The sequence below is a fragment of the Scomber japonicus genome, chromosome 15 (assembly GCF_027409825.1).
Source record: "Scomber japonicus isolate fScoJap1 chromosome 15, fScoJap1.pri, whole genome shotgun sequence".
NCBI lineage: Eukaryota > Metazoa > Chordata > Actinopteri > Scombriformes > Scombridae > Scomber > Scomber japonicus.
In genome coordinates, this window is record NC_070592.1 from 17816285 (window position 1) to 17835933 (window position 19649).

The following is a 19649-nucleotide window of genomic DNA, read 5'->3' on the forward strand; positions in this document are numbered from 1 at the left end:
CAGCAGGTGAGTTTATTGAACCAAGGACCACCGCTGCATTACTGGATGACCATACTTAATGACTCAGATCTAGCATAGAAAGCATTCATTGATATTTAATTGGAAAGTAAAAAGAAGGACAAAAAGACTTAAAGCTGGGGTAGGCAGTTTTTTTGAAAAGACAAATAAAGGAAAGCTGGAATTTGAAAATACAACCCTCCTTGTGCAGCTCTCACCTACTTCTCCCCACAGCCATCCTAAGTCCCTGCCATCAGACAAGCACAGGCATATCCACTGGTTTTATATGTGCATGCCACACAATATTTACTGCACTCACTTACACACACAACTTCCTCTCAAGGCAAAACAACCTTTAGTAAAGGGTAAACAGGCCCGCCTCTCACCTGTTTGAAGTCTGCCACAAAAGTAATAAGTGTCCCATCTCTCTGCATGAATTCGAGTGATATCGTGTTTCACTTCTGGGAGTCGACTTCACTTCCATTGAAAATCTTTCGCTCCAGGGTTGTTGATAAAATTATGTGCTGTTCAGTTTCCCCCACACGACAAGCAACAGTCCAATGATCGCACGCTGCTTTTCATTCTGCTTTCTGTTGATATTCCTGTCTCTTTTTTTCTCTCCTTCTGCAATTCATGCAGTCCTGTCACTTCCTATCCCTCTGTATCCCACTGCTAGTCTGGCCTCCAAACTTTCTGTTTTGAAGACTCCAGTGATGCACAATAAGTGCAACAGCAGAGTGTACACGGATAGATAGGCAGGTCGGCCATCTAATCATTTCATACGAGCTAAATGAAGTGATTGGACAAATTTAATATAGGCCCGCAAAAGCTATAGATTCCAGAATTTTCTCTTTTTATTCATCATCCTCATCAACTTTATTACAGACATGTAGTTATTGTTATTGTCAGAACATTTGATTTATTGGCTGCTGTTGGATGTCATGGGAATTTCAACAAATATAACACAAAATACTTCTTACATAAATTGCCTACCCTAGCTTTAATAAACTAGTAAACTCTTGCACTGATGAATACATGTAACTGTAAAGCGGCTCATTACTTGATATTGAATTGGATGATAAAGCAGTATGAGTAACAAAAAGATATTTACAGCCTCAATTGCTACATAATTATAAAGGCTTATCTGATTGGTATATTGAAATGCCCACTTAAATAGCAATTAATTCATTGCTTTTTGCTAGACTCCCTAGATTCATGTTTGCAGACACTGCATGGACGTAATAGGTAGATTTCAATGGGTTTTATGGTAGGTTATGTTATGATAAGATGTGTAAGTCCATGTATAGTCAGAGTTGAAGTATACATAGATAAATTAAAGAATGGACTATAACAGTACTGACACTTTCAACAATGAACCTCTGTAATGTAAAGCTTTACGTTTAATTTTATTACAGTCAAAAATGTATTATTACTCTATCTCTCTTTATCTCTTTCTATCTCCTTCTTTTTTTCTTTCAGGTGCATTCAAACCAAGCTTTTACAGATTTGCAAACATTTTTTTTTTGTTTTTTTGTTAAGGAAACTTCTTTGTGAGAGACTGTGAAATGAAGGGTGAGAATTTTGCTGCCAGCTTTGGACAGTAAAGCTTTAATTCTCCAGCATTGACAATCAACCGCAACTTAAACACCCAAGCATGCGCACACACGCACATGGACACCAACACACATACACACACACACACACACACACAGACACACACACACACACACACACACACACACACACACACACATGCACGTCCACATACACAAACAAAAAACCCACACGCATGTGCAGAATCATTGACTACCTGAAAACATAAAATCATATATGTGTACGCTGGAAGGAGGGAATGGCCAAGAGGAGCTGATGGATGAATCCCAGACGCTGACGGACAGAGACAAACCTATTGCCTAATTCCTTTTCTTTCCTGCTGTGATACATAGAGGTCTCCCAGAATCTCACCAAATCTCTGTCTGTATCTCACCAAATCTTACTGGTCCTGTGCTGTACATCTGCAGTGTGGACAAAGCAGGATCACACTGCTCTTTCTCTCTCTGTTTCTTTCCTGTATCTGTTCTCAATTTCCCCTCCTCTGCTAAACCAGCAACCGTGTTCTGCACTAGACTCAGCATTTCTGTCTTATGCCCTAACCTGAACCGCATCTGAGCCCAAATCATCCTTTTAAATATCATGAGCCCAGCAACCGTCCTACTCTGTGCGCTCCCTGTGTTGTGTCCCATGAGAGAAAAGTGGACTAAACCAGTTTCTGCTCTTGAAATACCAGCATCTGTACATACGACTCCAGCTCCAAACCACGGGCCCCCTCTTCACTCTGAAGGTCCGTCATCAACCTCCTCAGCGTTCTGCCATAGTTTCTCTGCTCGGGGGGGGAGAGACAACTGCAGCATGGAGACTCTACATCCTGTGTTTTGCTGTTTTAACTACAAGGGAAAGAGACATTGAAATCACACAATGGCCCCAAAGAGACTCTTGTTTTCTGTCGGCAAATGTGAGAAAGACGAGGATGTGCTTGCGTGACTGCAGTAATGCATGTATTTGTGTGTATGTGTGCATATATGTGTGAGTGATTGTGTGTGTGCCTGTGGGGTCAAAAGGAGTGGAGCTCCCCAGACACTAAGTCTTGGCGGGGCTTCATTCGCTCTTTCACTCTCTCCCTTCTTTTTTCTGTGGTCTTGTGTTGTTTGGTGGTTTTTGTGATGAAAAAAAAATGTATATCTGTCCGTTACATATCATGTATGTATCTGAGGTGCAAAATATTTAAATACACATTCTGTTCTTGCCATTGGTAATCTCGTCTATAGTATAATGCTTCTTTAATGGATTATGGGAGGTGTGAGCGTGTGTGTGTATGTGTGTGTTTTAGAGCCTCCCTGAGTATTGGGCTTTGCCCAGGCTGTCTGCGACTGAGCGAAAAAGAGTTCAGTCAAGGACACAATTCGACAGGGAGTGAAAGGGAGGGAGGAGAGAGGAATGGATGGTTGGGAGAGCAGGGGAGGATGTGTTGGAAAGGAAAGAGAGAAACCAGACTGGGGGAAATCAGAAAAGAGTGTCAGAGAGGTATCAAAGCCACTGAAACAAAATGTACAAAAATGTACTGTTTCAAAATTCTTCTTCCAAATAAGGAAATGTATTAAAGCACAGCGTAAAGGCTGGCGGTACCAAGGCGCTGACAGAAAGGGACCCATGCTCATTTAATGTCCTCACAGGGAAACTTGATATAATACAGCAAATATTGTACATCTGCAGCTCATGTGTATATGAGCGTGAGCCAGACAGAAAGCGAGAGTGAGAGAGGAAGAAAGAAAGCAGATGGGGGGAGTTTACTGGCTGCATACTGTGTACAGTTTGTCAACAGGCTGACTAAATAGACTCAGACATGGCCGGAGGAAATGTGTTTGCTGTGACATTCCACTGTATGGTGGAAGGGGACATGCACTGTCAACAACACTACATGACAGACAGAGAGGAAGGGGTGCAGGGCAATAGCTCTCTTTCAGACTTTTCTTTTGTACTATTTAAAAAAAAACTGCCTTCAATTTATCACTTTCTGTGCAAAATTAGCCAACTGAAACTTAAAACCACAATCTCAGCAAGTTTGACAACACTAATATATTAAGTGTGTTTCTCCCTTAACATTTTTACTCAATCACTGGTGGAAAAAGTATTCAGATGTTTCAGTTATGCAGAAAGCAACAATGTAAAAAAATATCTATTACAAGTAAAATTTTTGCATCCACAATTTTACCTCAAAGCACTCTGAGCAAAATGTAAAACTATAAGTATTCCCTATGAAGAAGAATGTGACAGGGGCCATCCTCCTTCAAGCACTTTAACATGTAACACTGACAGGTTGTCAGTATTACATGTTAAAGTGCTTGATGTATTGACCCATTTACATGTAAGCAGCATTTCAAGGCTAGAGAGAGAGAGAGAGACATTTCCAAACTACATTTATATATTGTTGCTGCATACAATTATTCATAACCATGCATCATATTTTATAGGTATTGTATGTATAATTTTAAACTCCTTACTTGTAGCTGTTAAATGTAGTGCAGTAGCTAATGAGTACAATATGTCCCCCTGAATGTCGTGGGGTAGAAGTGTATCATAAATTTGTACATAAAACTTGCATATAAAGTCTACTTGAGTAATTAGGAGCTACTTATAGGCCACAAGCAGTGACTGAACTCTATTTCTGCTTTATAAAAAAAGTAACTGCATCACATTTATCACTAATTCAGCAGTCACTGCTCATGCGGAAGAGAGCTGCTTGGCATCGCTTAGCAACAGCTGAAGCAACCCTAAGTTAGTTAGCAACTTTGAAATCATTAGCTTGAGTGTCTTGGTTATTGATTTTTATCGAGGTAGTTTTAAAAAGTTTTTGGCCTTTAAACTCAATATGTGACTGTGAATAAAGGGGACGGTGGGACGTTATAAAAAGAAATGTAATTACTTGATGTGGTAGTTATTATTATGGGCTAACGTGAAATAAAACGTCGGTCACTGTGACAAAAAGGCCACTGCTGACCGAGGAATGCGCTGCGTCATCACAACCTTCCCCTGGGGGTAAAGAAGGAGGAAAGAGGAGGAGGGGAGTAATTCTCAGCTGGGACTTTCCCCTCTACCTTCCAGAAAAAAAAAGTTAAATCACAGGGCACCGCACCGGAGATGTTCCCCGGTGCCGCCACAGAGGAGGTATGCGGACCTGTGTGTGGTGGTGCGGCCGTGGTGGTCTCCCCTTCCGCTCGGGACTACCACTTCTTCTGATCCCTCCATTTCTCCTCGCGCTCCAGCTCCTCGTCGTCGGGCCGTGGTTACCTCGAGCCGCGAGGATGGGGATGGAGGAGCAGGAGGGCGCGGTTGCGTTTTCCGTTATCAGCATCGAACCGGAGAGGAGCTCACGCCAAAGGGAAACTCTGTCCCGGCGACCGGATCTGGCAGAGGAGGGGGAGGAGGTGGAAGATGGGAAAAGGATGGAGGGGGCAAGAGCATATGAGGACGAGAACGAGATGCACTCGAGCCAGGTATGTAGCGCGAGATATTAAGTTGACTGAAATGTTTCTGAATGTTTGAATTATTGCCAAAGAAGTGATGTTTATTAAGTGACATCACACCTGGTCACTTTCTGGGGGGTAGAGTGACTATTTACATTTTAGCCAACATTTTTATAGACCGCCATAGGTGATAAAACAATGCCCAATTAATTGACTTCACATGCACAATCCAGCAAGCTTTACTGATTCGGTACTGAGCACAGAAGAGGACAGATAATGCCTTTCAGCAGGCCTGTACATATTAAAATGAGTACTAAAATATGTGCTTTCTTCATCCAGTATATTCATTATGTTTCTGCACAGCTCTGTGAATTATTACAGACATGATGGAACAGGTGAGGGCAGGGGGGCGAGCACAACACTGACCCCAGATCAGAGAGAGGTGACAGCTGTTCTCTCATTCTCTCTTGCCCTTCGGATACCAAGAGCTTCAACCTTCATCTGTGTTGGTGTGTGGGTGCATCTGTCCCCTCTCTGCCTTGAACTCCTTCCCCTCACTCCTCCCCACCCTCTCTCTTTCATTCTCTTTTTCTCTCACTGTCTCCTTTTCTGCCCGAGGCTAAACTCTGACTCATTCTAGTGAATCATCACCCCCCCCCCCCCCTATAGAGGTTGCCATGGTGACCACAAGGCTCAGTCTGGGTTGGGTGGGGGGCTTTGTGTGTGTGTGTTTATGTCTTACAGTGCCTCAGGCAAATACGTTACCAGTAGGACTGAGGTCAGAGCCTGTGACCTGCCTCCTCAGCACTCATACCTAGGGCAGGGGGTGCAGCAAACACAAACATGAACACACACACACACACACACATTCCTGTCATCCCTATGCATTATTCAGCCCACTTCCAAATTCCCATGAATCTGCTGATATTCCTTGTACTGTTGTATCAATATATTGATGTGTGTTGGTATGTGTGTGATCCCAGGTCAGATCGAGACCTTTGGAGTTGCAGCCTTGGGCTGCAGACAAGCTGTCTTTCTCAGCAGAACTCAATCGTATCGTCACATATATTACCAGGCCACAGGTAGGCTACACAGAACATCAGCTAACAGAAAGTGCTGCTGTCAGATGAAATCACCTCACATGTTAAACAAATCTACTCATCAAATCTTATTGTGTGAAAAATGTGTGAAATGTCTGAATGCGCTGTAATATCATTGTTTCCTGACCAAATTTAGACATAACCAATCTTGATTTACTGTATACTCTACATTTTAACTGCTTGAATATATTACATTCTCTTTTTTTATATTTTACAGACAACAAAGCAATATGAGAGTAAAGCACTAACAAATGACAGGATAAACAATTACTCTTAAAAGTCATAAAATACATAACCATGAAGGAATTAAGTATAAATTTATAGTCAAATAGAAAGATTCCCAAACTTTTTGTGACCCTTTAAAACGAAGTGATGCATGTTTATGACTAGTATGTTTATGATCTAGTATTACTTTTTTAAATCAAATCTTTAACCAGGTGAAATTAAGATTACAAACTCTCTTTTCTGGTGACATGAGAAAATACTGACCATTGTAAAAGTCAGAGAGAGAGAACCTATGTGTAGCAAAAATGTTTTTCTTTCTTTTTTTCTGTCTTGATAATCATCTTGTGACCCCTCTGATTTATCTTGTGACTCTGTAATGGGGGTCCTGAGCCTCAAGTTGGGTACCACTGGTCTAACATGTAGAGCCCTCCCTGAAGGCCTCAGGCTACACTCCAACTCATAAGGGACTTTACAGATGCTGCAGCCAGCAGTTAGAGCTTGCCAAGCCTTAAGAGTAATCAATAATACTTCACTTTCCCAACTACTACTTCTTCACTTCTGCAACTGCAGACTTGTGGGGGTTAACATCGCAGTAATGTGATCAGTCGGGCGCTGTCGATATCCCTATTGTGCCAAATCTGGAGCCAGAAAGGACTTTCAGTTCCAGACTGGAAAATCCCGTACTAGAGTTAAGACTTACATAACACCAAGTTATGGGGAACTGGAAGCAGAACAATATATTCAATAATTTAAATGAGAATGTTGTGGTGATTTTGTTAATTAACTACTCAGTATTTCCCATAAATTAAGATGACTTACCAAGTTACTTTTGTAAAGGATTATCATCTACTGAATCACACATTTAAGAGCCAGAAAATAATTCGCTTTACCTAGAGGTATTTGGAGACATCACTTACTGTCTGAAAAGTTCTCATGCATTTATATCCTTCTATCGACTGTCTTTCACACAAACTTCCTCTCTTCATTTGTATGCTAATTTTGTGTAAGCTGCACCGCACACTTCTGTGCCCATCTTATGTGGCCTTTCTTCTCCTGTCCATCCCCAGCTGAACTGCTCCAGGGTTTTATCTCCAGGTCTGGCTCAGGTATCACGGCCGCCTGCAGCTTCACCTGTCTGGCTGCTGTGTGCTGAGGAGTGGCTCCTTCCAGCTGCAGATACACCATGTGTTGCATACTCCTTCAGGTGTGCCCATGTGTCTTTACAGTATGTGCATGCGCCATGATGCTTTTGCATTCACATCGCTGGCAGAGTTGGAATAAACAATGCAATGCATATTTAATCATGCACGCAGTAATCTTCAAACCACCTCTGTGCTCCCCTGCCTCTCTGTCTATCTTTCTGTGTTTGTCTCTGTCTCTCTAGTATGGATGGGGGAGATGCAGACTTTCTAAAGACTGTTTCAGGGCTGGAATGTGAAGTCCACAGTTTTGATCCCAGTAACTCCAATGCATCTGGTGGTCACCTTGGCAACAGTTTGGCCAGTAACCATGGTAACGGAGGTGTGGCGAGCCAGCACAAGATGTGGCTGGAGTGGCGGGCTCCAAGGAAGCGCAAGCACAAGACAAGAGGCAACCTGGGTAGTGTTTCTCAAACACTGGCAGATATCATGGCAGCTTTGGGACATCACACAGTAAGACAAACACACGTACATGCACATGCATACACATACATACACAGAAATATAGAGAAACCGTGCCAAATAAACATACCTTATAGTCTTTTCACCCCAACATACCCAGAAAGCTCTCTTACTTTTATGTTCCCATAGCAACAGGGCTCTGCGCCATCCCTGGCTGCCATGGCAACAATTTAAGTGAGTGAATCACACACTGGCTCAGTTACATCCTGGAGCCACAAGAGGGAACTGCACTCCTACAGTTTGAATATACTATATTTTAGTTGACACAATAAGGAACGCTTAAAGACATTTATGAATATTCAGAGATCGTTTTCCTTTGATTTATCCATGTTTGCAAAGGGATAACATGGAAAACAGTGAGGCAGCACGCAGACTCATGTGCATTTACATGTACATTTACATGTACATGAGTCTGCAACACTGACTTGTATGGAGCTTCTCCATTGCTTTCTTTTTTGTCATTTCCAACAAAGAATTCCAGATGCCCTGTATTTTTTTTGGAAAAAAGTCTTAATTATCTTTCACTTTTAAAATAAAAAGGGCTGCTGCTTTTTCTGATTAGTATATCTGAAAAGTAACTGATAAATTCCTGTTATAGCTTTGATGAATATTGGATATATATGGTATTTATTGTGGATCTCTGTTTTGCTTCGTCTTTTAGGTTCACTTCCTGTATGTTGATCTACTCAGTGCTGAGTGGCGAGTTTTCCAGAACTGGATCGAGACCGGAACTTTGCAGAGTGTTCGTCATCTGGTTGCCACAGTGCACCTGCAATGGGCAGGGTTTGAGGTGGGCGGAACCAATGAAGAAGTGCTCCGCTATTGGTTCAGTGTCCTGCAGGGTCTCCAAGACTCTGGACTAAAGCTGGTCCATAGCTCTGCAGGAGAAGGACACAGTGTCTTAAAACAGACAGCAGCAAATGCTCACAGCTCCTATACACTCAGCTGGGTCAACATGAGACACTGACAGTTGTGAATGGACAATGGTGTACACACATGACCAGATATTGTGGGTGGCCTGTAACAAAAAAGAGAGGATCAAACTTAAAATAGTTGTTGGGAGTCAGACTTTCGGTTTGTTTCTTTTTCCTTTGAATCAGGCAGACAGGTTCTTAACATGACATCTCCATCTGGTGGAGATGAAGGGATCTGCTATTTTATATGTCGCCACCCTCAGAAGGAAATACTGTACTGTAATTCTTGAATATAATACTGGTTGATTTTTGCCAAATATGTAGCTGAATGATTGCTTTCTCTGGGTACAATGAACAGATGCTTTACAAACATTAAAGGATGTAGTTTTCTCACTGGCAACAAGGAACACATTTTCTTTTCTCATTTTCTATTCTATTTTTTTCATTGAAAGTATGAGCTGTTCTATTGCCTTGGTATTATATCAATATATCATCATTATATCATAACAGTACAACCTCTTTTGTATTCCTTTGATTGATCCAGGGTTGATCCAGATGTTTGAATGTAGTCTTAAGAAAGTCTCTGTAGGCCTTAAAATGCTTTTTTGCAATAAACTGTTGACACAGAAGATTGTTTAAATGATAATGAAAAATATTGTGCCTGCTGTGGAATTTCTTGAATTTTTTTCCAATACACTGATGCATTTTTTGCACTCTACTTCTGTATAACAATAATAGAAACGATGAAACTCTATTTAAAATGTGGATTAATATCACAATAAATTATTTATCCTGATCATCCCTGATAGCAAGAGGTTTTAATGTCCTGAGAAGACAGGTTGAAAAAGATAATCTTATAGCTGAATGTTTTGATTTTTTGTTTTGGTTGATTTTCCTCTACAGTGTATAGTGTATGTGGAAGCACAGTTATAATACTAATCTACATATAGAAGTGTAAATGCAAGCATATTTATGCATCTTACTTGATACCTAACTGTATGAGTGTGTGTATTTCCAATAAATTATAAGTGTTATTCAGTGACTGCGTTTACATTTTTTTTCCAAAACATATTTGCACTTGATCCAATAAGCAAAATTAAAGAAGCGATTGCAACAGTGGCATAACTGTTTAATCCAACACAAATAAAGTTAAGAAGGCATTGTGCCGCAAGACAAGGCTATAATTGCCATCATATTGCAACAGTCAAACAAACACATCATCCCAGCACTACTAGGTTCTAAGCCACTTAGATAAAATATTTATCTTTACTGGATGAAGTCTTGATTCTTCTACCATAAACCTTGTGTACTTGTAGTGTGCACTGGCTGAGTTGAGGTGAAAGGTGCACTTAACACTCGCCCACATTGTTATCTGTCTTCTTAAGTGATTTTCTACATCCATAGTGAGCTTTTGTTACTTTAATTCATAAAAGGCCAATTCCAGTCATACCTCGGATGGGTTCCAACTCGCTAGAGCGCACGTCGGAATGTGCTCCTGCCTCCACCCTCAGTTACGCAAATTACGGCCAGATGTTTGCCACTAGTCAGGGCGGAGTTGCGCATTTTGCGTTGAAATTTCCACATCCTGTTCTCAGCAAAAACGAGCGACAGGCACAGTAGCCAATTAGCTTCGAGGAATTCAGCCGCTCGACCAATCAGAAGTTCAGAATCCCGGGACTTCTGAAATCTGTTTAGCCCGTCCGCGGCGTCCTGTACCGCTCAACATTTCTTGTAAAAATCTTGAGATAGGACAACAACCACACTGTATAGAGAGAGATTACATCCACCAATTGTGACGGTAAGTAAAGTGTGATTATTTGGTGTTGTTATCATGAATCGAAGGGTGTAAATATACTTTTGTGAGGTTGTTTCTTCGAGATAAGAGGCGTTTACAAGTTACTTCCTGCTGTGACAAGGCCGAGATCCCAAGTTACATTTTAGCATATTTTAGCCAACTTAGCTTCATGTTGTGGGCGTTAAATTGTAAAGTTGATTTATTTTGTTGTGGCTTCCAATCTTGGATACAATTCTGAGTTAATGCAATATATTACATTTCTAATGAGTAAATGTTTCCTATTTTCAGTGTGTCAGCTTGACAGTCGAGGGCGGCTGACTGTCGCTAACTTACTGCTGAACATACCGCTGACTATACCACTGAACATACCACTAACCCACAGTGAGAAACTATTTTCTGCTTAAAGGCGTAGTTCAACCTTTTTATAGCGAAAATAATAAATGTGACAGAGCTACAATACGTTCCCTGCGGAAATACTCATAACAACGTGCCTGTCAACCCAAGGAAAAGGGCAGACAACTTGAATCCATTTGTAGGATGACCTCACCATTCTCAACATGAAAAACTTGTAATTAGGCAATCGAAATGGGGAATAGGAAGCTCTGTAGGGTATACTTAGTGTAAGCTAAATTTTGCCTGACTGTACTGTTTTGGTTGCAGGAAGAGAGAGTCTGCAGTCACTGCACATCTGTGTCATTTTCTGAACTGATTCCAGGTGGCAAAGTAGAGATACTGTTTTGTGTGGGAGTTGACATTAGCACACGATAATTGTAATTTGTCCAGAATAATTTGAAATATTTAAATAACTGTATGCATAATGTTGCTGATATAATTACTCTACCAAAGATTTTAAAAAATGTTTATGTTTTCCATTTTAGTTTACATAAACTGGGTGGGTATTTTAGGGTTGTGTGCTGAGTGGAGCAAGTCTTTAGTTTTGCTTCTGCTTTACCCCTGTCTGGCTCCCTGTTTATTTATATGTGTGGCTGGGTGTCACATGAGCATGTATGTGACTTATTCAAGGATTGAAGTAATAACTATTTTCATTAACAAGTAACCTGTTAAAAAAAAAAAGTATGCACTGGTCAGTCGATAAGGTCATAAACCAGTGAAAAATACACATCAAAGCTCCAAGGGACCCTTACTGGAACTAGTGAATGTACAGCATTGTTGCTTGATAAAATAAAAAATAATAAGAATAAAAGAAATAAAAAACGATCATTATCAAAATTGTCGAATAATTATCTGACAATAAACAAATAAATTAATCCTGTCAACACAAAACTAATGGGTATATTTGTCGTTTTGTCTTATAGGCAATGTTTGTATATCTGGCTCAAATTAACCCCCTTCTCTTCCCCTTCAGGGTTTGGCCCCACCACCCCACCATGCCTCTCGTTACAAGGAACATAGAGCCACGACATGTGTGTCGCCAAACCATCCCTACCAACATCCGCAGTGAGCTAGAATGTGTCACCAATATCAGCCTGGCCAACATCATCCGACAGCTCGGCAGCCTCAGTGAGTGTTTGCTGTGTGTGGATAGGTGTCAGTGGTTTATAACGCATGGTGAATGTGTGTGTGTGTGAGACGCCTATTTGCATGTTTCTGCGATGACTGCGATGTGATTTTAATTTGAATGAAGTTGCGATTTATAAATATGTAGTTATTGTGCATCTGTGAGACAAATTCCTTCATAAATGCACATTATAGCCCTGTGTGTGTGACTGTGTTTGTAGGCAAGTATGCAGAGGATGTGTTCGGGGAGCTGTTTGTACAGGCTGGAGCATTCGCCATCAGAGTAAATACACTGGGGGAAAGAGTGGATCGCCTTCAGGTCAAGGTCACTCAACTGGATCCTAAGGAAGAGGAGGGTAAGTACTCCTACATAACTAATACTCATGTTAGTGTGTACATCAATGTGAACTCAGATAATATTATATAATAGTCTGCATTTTAATGTTTTGTTACTTGTCTGACAAGATGAAATACATCACTATTAGTCTATTTTAAAATTGCAAATAAGCACAAACTGTAAAAACAATGGTTGAACATCGCTGACACTGCTAATTGTAAATAGAAAAAGCTCTTAATATTGGTGTATCATTTTCTTTTATAAAGATCTTAAAATAACAAAATGTATGCAATTAAAAATGACTTTCGCAGCACCTCTTCTCTTTTTGGACAGTGAATATTCAATTGACTTCCCTTTGTTTTTTCTTTCTCTTTCAGTCTCTCTGCAGGCCATCACTACCCGTAAGGCCTTCCGGAGCAGCCTGACTCAGGACCAGCAGCTGTTCATCAGGCCATCTCTGCCATTACCTGTACAGGACACCTATATGACCTGTGACCCACCCCCACCACTCAATCATCTCAGTCAATACCGGTAGGACTCAGCAGACACACATTCAAGGCTCACATTCATTTACTGCAGCATATCGTGCAAGGAATAGAAAGACCACGTGCATACATATGTGCACACGTGGAAGTACACACGCATGCCATATGCTTGTCATCATTATGCATTATTGAAACCCATCTCTCTGATACATATGCTTTCAAACATCATCAGGGAGTAGGTCTCAAATATAGGCTGGGCTGTAATATTGTGTGTTTGTCCTAATGAATCTTACTCCCAATTAAAAGGTGGAAAAAAAACAATTGCAGATTTCAATATTTAAGAATTTAACAAAACACAAATTCCTGTAGCCCCCATTCTAGGGTTAACTTCTGTTTATTAGTCAAAACATGAACTAAAGAAAATGGATCTGACCTATTTATATGACCAGGAAGTTTGTTTTGTTTCACTGTTTTTGATAATTTTGTAATAAACAATAAACACTGATCAATATGTTGTGGTCTAAAAAAATCTAAAACATTATATGTCAAAGACCATTTAAAGCAACAAGTCATTATGTAGTATTTGGTTTAAATGGCTCTGCTTTATACTTTAAGTGTTCCCCTCTATTGAACCAAGGCAGCATTAAAGAAATTCTGCAGGCAAAACAATAATCATGTCTGTCACAACCCAGCTGACACATATCAGTGAGATCTTGAATATAAATTATGCACGAGACAAGAGGTGTCAACGGAAGTATGATTAATTAGAAACCAGAAGAGAGGGAGGCTGGGTTGGTAGAGGGAGAAGTCAGTGTAATCACTAACCGCAACTGTGGCATTGATGATAAGCAGGAGGAGAGTGTAAGCTTGTCTAATTATATTATCAAGACTGTCTCTGAGTGGTTTCAGTGTGACAGTGGTATTAATTTGACCTTAAAAGTGGTAAATTTGCTCACTTTCATGCTTACTGGGTATTGTGAACATGACAAGACAATAGCGCTCTGTTGCTAAAAAGGGAAGTTTTATGGTGTGATGATATACACATAAGACACATAAGGCAGATAGAGCATTTACATAATGTGTGAACATAAGAGTGTAACTGATATCAAAATATTGTTATAATGTCTGTAAATGGTTGTCTGCAGGGAGGATGGGAAGGAGGCCCTGAAGTTTTACACAGATCCTTCCTACTTCTTTGACCTATGGAAGGAGAAGATGCTGCAGGACACCAAGGACATCATGAAGGAGAAACGCAAGCACAGAGTGAGACATAAACATGCTAATACACATCAAAAAATAAGTAACACAACAATAAGTCACCAAACTGAACACAAGGTCTAATTTAGCTGTTAATCAATCTTTTCACTGTCTCCCTTCTGAGTAGAAGGAGAAGAAAGACAATCTGAACCTGCGAACGCTCAATCCCCGGAAGATCAAAACCAGGAAGGAGGAATGGGAGCGCCGCAAGATGGGAGAGGAGTTTGTGGTGCCAAAGAATGATTTGATGTAAGTTGAGAGATTGCGTGAAATGAGATGAAGTCTCCGCAGGTTGATGGAGATGTGTTTTGGTGCAATACTACGAACTCAAGACGCATTTGAGTGCCTTTTTAGTGATGAATTTAGTTTTACTTTCACACATTAATAGAACGGAAGTATGTGCTTACAGAAAGGACACTCGCTTGAATTTAACCCCCACCCCCTTTTTTAATTTTTTTTATCATTCAATCTTTATACAGTGATTGGCCAGTCTCTGGTATGTCCTGTATGAAAATGCTCTCTGGGGATTGGGTGTAGCACTGGCTGTCCCTGGCAAAATGGCAGTGCACAGATATATGGGTCACATCGGGCCTTAGGGTTGTTATTCCTTTATATTGTGTATGATGCATTATATAATCCTGTAAACATGTTGAATAGGCATAAACATAAAATAAATTTCTAAACAATATCACAGAGAAAGAAGAAATTAGTGTCAGTAATATTTATTCTTTTTGTTAGAATCAAATACAGTATAAAACAAAAGAGGAAAGGAAAAGAAGAAGGAAATAAATGTTAGCAAGAATACAAGAGCTCAATTCCTCACTGCTGGGCAAGTCTTAGCACTTTGTATTTTTAATAATTGTGTGAACAGTCACCACGGGGTGCATGCACTATTTGTGTCCTCTGCTTTGAATGCATTTGTTATACTTCCTCTTTTTGTGGTCATTTCTTATAAAAAAAAGTCCATAGCTCACCACTGCTAATGACAACTGAAAATGCTAAATAAGGTTTCAGAGACTACAGATGACAAACTGTATTGTAGTTTATAACAATACATTGAATTTGTTTCAAGGAATTCCTCTGAGGGTCTGAATGGCAGTATTGGATCTGGAGAAGGCTTCACTTCTGAAGGCCTGGAGATGAGTACAGGCTCCTACGCTTATGAGGCCGGCTCCCCTCTCCCTCCGCCTGGCCCTGATGACTTCCTGCCTCCTCCACCTCCAGACATGGCGTAAGTAGCATCATACGTATGAGCCCATGCATACGCCAACACGCTGCTAACACACTGCTACCTCCACCCACCAATGTGTTCTGAACATACTGTGCAGCTGCTCTGAGACACATCCTCTTAAGATTATAGGCTGCAACAGTATACCCGCTGTTCACTTTCAGTCTGTGGTTCTTTAATGAACATGAGCTGCTGTCCTTGCAGCTGCAAAGAAACTGATGGTTAATGGAGTGACATGAGGGGTCCAGTAGCGTCTTCATTTATCACTGAGTGTGGTTCTGTCTTTTGCAGGTATAACGACGGACAGTACGGTGCGCCCACCCAGAAACGTGCCAGCGTATTGAGTCCAAACCACCCTCCTCCTGCTCCCCCAATGGCCTCCCCTCTGGCCAACTCTCGTCCTAACCTCGCCCCTCCACCTGCACCTCCTCCCCCTCCTCCACCCTCTGGCTTTGGGGTTCCCCCACCTCCCCCCGGTTTTGACACCCCACCTTCTCCTCCCCTTTCCTCCTCTCCCACCGCTTATCCATCCCCACCTGCTCCCCCTCCTCCACCTTCTATGTCTGCTGCATCTCCTCCACCCCCACCACCCATGCCTGCAAGTGGTGGACCACCACCACCTCCTCCTCCTCCACCACCTCCCCCTGGCCCTCCTCCCCCATCTCTTCCCAACCTCTCTGCTCCCTCTGGTGGTGGAGTGGCACCCAGTTCTGCTCCTAAACCACAGCCAGAACCCGAAGGTGACGCTCGGAGTGACCTACTGCAAGCCATCCGAAAAGGTAAGACACCACAGAGAAAAAGACATTGTAAGATGGATGGACACAGTCCTCACTGCTGTTTGGGTGAATTACATCTGAAACTAGGAAAACAAGTAAAATACTCCTGTGACTACATAACAGCAAACTATATTACATAAAATATAAAATGTCAGACATTTCCCTTTAAAGGTGCCCTGCAGAGTTTTATTGTAAACAAACAAAATTATATTTGCATTAATTGTTTTTGACTTTCATGTATGTGTGTGTGTGTGTGTGTGTGTGTGTGTGTGTGTGTGAGTGTGAGTGTGTGAGTGTGTGAGTTTGTGTGTATCCGTGAGGCCTAGCAAACTTGATCTATGTAATTATGAACATCACATTGCTGAGTTCTTTTCGTCAATTTTACGCACAACAGAGATCCTGTTTACACCTGACATTAACATGCATCTCGGGTGATCCGCTCACAATTAGAAAACGCTAAAGTCAAGTGTAAAGGACCACCAAGACACAATCACATGGACACACTCGACCACATATCTTTTGTAGTGTAGATGCTAAAGTGTCCTGATGCATCCCTGGCAAGAACGTAACAGGAAACTACATCATCAATGCAGGACGTCTGGTTGTTTTGGTTAAAGTGTTCCAGCAGTTGAAACAAGAAGCATTAATGTACGTTGCTGGAGTAATCTGAACAGTTAGAATATTTAAATGTACATTAGTTCTTGAAACAAATATGGATTTTGTCTGACAAGATAACTGTTCATGGGGCAGAAATTATGTAGGCAGCAACCAAATCTGGACACACACAGCCCAAGACACATAATAGAGACAGGTGTGAACGACAGTGTGTCTCAACTGTCCACTTGTCATCAGATCACCTGAGACACATGTTAATGCCAGGTGTAAACATCATAAACACAAAACAGGGACCAACTTGTAAAACCATTGCTTCATAGCACTAGTGGCCACAAATTCCACAGGGTAACTTTGAGTATGTTTGCTATCATAAATATTAATTAACTTTAATTAATGTATTAATTAAAGTTTTGCTTGTAATTATTTTTACATGCTTTAATTTCTACGATTACTTAAAACGGAGGGTCTGAATACTCCACCATACTTTTTCTGAGTATGTAGCAGTAGCACTACACGCATTAAGAATAAAACCGGGAAAATCAAGTCATACGCTCATTTTAACCATCCTCACTTACTCCTTCTTAGGCTTCAACCTGCGAAAGACGGAGGCACAGCGGGAGCAGGAGAAGAGGGATCACTTTGGCAACGACGTGGCTGCCATCCTGTCGCGTCGTATCGCTGTGGAATGCAGCGACAGCGAGGATGACTCTTCAGAGTTTGATGATGACGAATGGTCTGAATGATAGTCACCCTATTTTCACCTTCACTACGACCTTCGTTTCTTTCCTCAGCTTTAAATATTGTCAGAGTTTTACCATTGATATGACATTCTTGAGCACCAGTCAATCAGAGATCAATGTTTCTGTATGTCTGTGTTTGAGTTTGAGACCTATTATTATAAATTACATTCCTTGACCCATCTATTCCTATTTATCAAAAATTATTCAGATCAGAGATGCAAAAGTACAAAGATGAATGTGTGTGTGTGTGTGTGTGTGTCTTGCTTCATTGGATGACACATTGATGTGAGTGTTGTGTTGTGTGGCACATCTCGCTGTGAAGTCTGTGCGTAAACACATCACATTGTCATTAATATCTCCGTCTTTATCATGGTGTCTATCAGAATCAGGTACCCTCTGCTGCTGACCAAGCACCTGATTTTATCTGCTTGAGTATATTATGGCAGAGGGTAATGTAGAGGGAGTACACACACACACACACACACACATGCAACCTCTTCCATGCACAGTATTTGTGTGGAAAGGCACACTGTGGTGTGTTGATGTCAAAACACCCTCATTCATTCATAGATTATAGATTATATAGCTCTAAAGTTTATGTTTTATGTTACATATTGAATGATATAAAGATAATTAATGCAATATCTTTAAATCTTAAAGCACAGTTTTTTTTATCACTTTTCCTCCCCCCACTTTTTATATCCAGTCATTTTTTGTGTTGTAGTCATGGGAACAATTGACTTGTGGATGAAAGATGGTTGTAGCTAATAAACAAATTCATAAATGTATTATTCAGTGTAATAGGGGAAGTATTGGTCATGTCACACCTGGGGTGTTGATGAGATCACCATACTGAACATATGCAGACATTTAACACATATGATTCATTTTGTACTGTGTTTAGACTCTGTGATGTATTTCTCTCTGTAATTTTGAGTTTTCCTGGGGATGAATGAGGCTCTGATGCTTTAATCACGGTGCTCTGAATAATATCAGGCAGCCCTTTGCCTTATCCTGCTGCCTGAAAGGGGATTTTGTACTGCATTTTAGTCTCAGTTCAGATTGGCTCCATTATCCACACTGATCACTGATGAGCTTCTTCCAAAAATACTAACAGCTTTGATTTATGAGTCAAATGTGGAACTGACCGAATGTTTAGTGTGGACCACGTATTTCTCAAGTGCCTTTTGTTTTAAGTCTGCCTGTGTTAAAGCACACTCACACAGCATGCTTAGCCAAAGTTCAGCTTCTCCTGCCTTACATTTCCAAATGATTATAGTTATTTCAATAAAGATAGAGTGAATGACAGTGATTGTTTTGGTCTGTGTCTCTGTGAGAATGTTTAAATAGCTTGTGTGGTTTGATGTGTTAAATAACAAGTTCCCAAGGATGGCCTTGGCAAAAGACTCCCAATGCTTTATCCATAACTCATTCACACTGTGTAAATTTTAAAAGGATGCAGCTGGCACAGCGTGATGGTAATAATGTTGAAGTTTTCTTTGGCCACCTAATAATTTAGGATACAGGAATATAGAGCACCAGTGTATGCCTAATTGAGTTAAAGAGAGAGAGAGGGAGACACTAAAAGCCTCAGTAACAGTCGAGAGAAGAGTGCTGACATCGTCTGGTAGAAAAAAGAATATTTATTATTCATCAGTATAAAATATTTATTCATTTCAAAAAGGTTGTGCAACACGAACATATGGTCAGTACATTTCAAGTGCAAAATAGAATCTCAAAGGTTGAGAACATTGTGTTTTCTAGACATTCAAGTACATAATATTGGGCTTTGGATAAAATACAGTATCAGTCTAAAGTTTGGACATACTTTCCCAATCACTTCAGTGAGAAAGTGTGTCCAAACTTTTGACTGGTACTGTATGTCATTACACTGTGATTGGCTTACAATTAAAAACCCATTCCTTCCTCTAGTCTTAAAGTGCCGGTCGTCGTTAAATCCACTTTTTATGGGTGGGTACA

General features: G+C 40.8%; 2 protein-coding genes across 2 annotated transcripts; both read left to right on the top strand.

The window, feature by feature from the left end:
- The first annotated feature begins 4693 nt into the window (after positions 1–4693).
- Positions 4694–9189, top strand: LOC128374649 (probable methyltransferase-like protein 24). Its single transcript, XM_053334890.1, has 5 exons — positions 4694–5048; positions 6002–6100; positions 7411–7547; positions 7728–7995; positions 8666–9189. The coding sequence occupies exons 1-5, from the start codon at positions 4722–4724 to the stop codon at positions 8969–8971; spliced, it is 1137 nt and encodes a 378-aa protein (XP_053190865.1). The 5' UTR covers positions 4694–4721; the 3' UTR covers positions 8972–9189.
- A 1424-nt stretch (positions 9190–10613) lies between these two features.
- On the top strand, positions 10614–18971 carry wasf2 (WASP family member 2). The gene is made up of 9 exons (XM_053334885.1): positions 10614–10716; positions 12080–12234; positions 12453–12587; positions 12946–13099; positions 14199–14316; positions 14438–14559; positions 15383–15541; positions 15830–16317; positions 17515–18971. Exons 2-9 carry the CDS (start codon positions 12102–12104, stop codon positions 17670–17672), a joined length of 1467 nt encoding a protein of 488 aa, XP_053190860.1. The 5' UTR covers positions 10614–10716; positions 12080–12101; the 3' UTR covers positions 17673–18971.
- Positions 18972–19649: the final 678 nt, after the last annotated feature.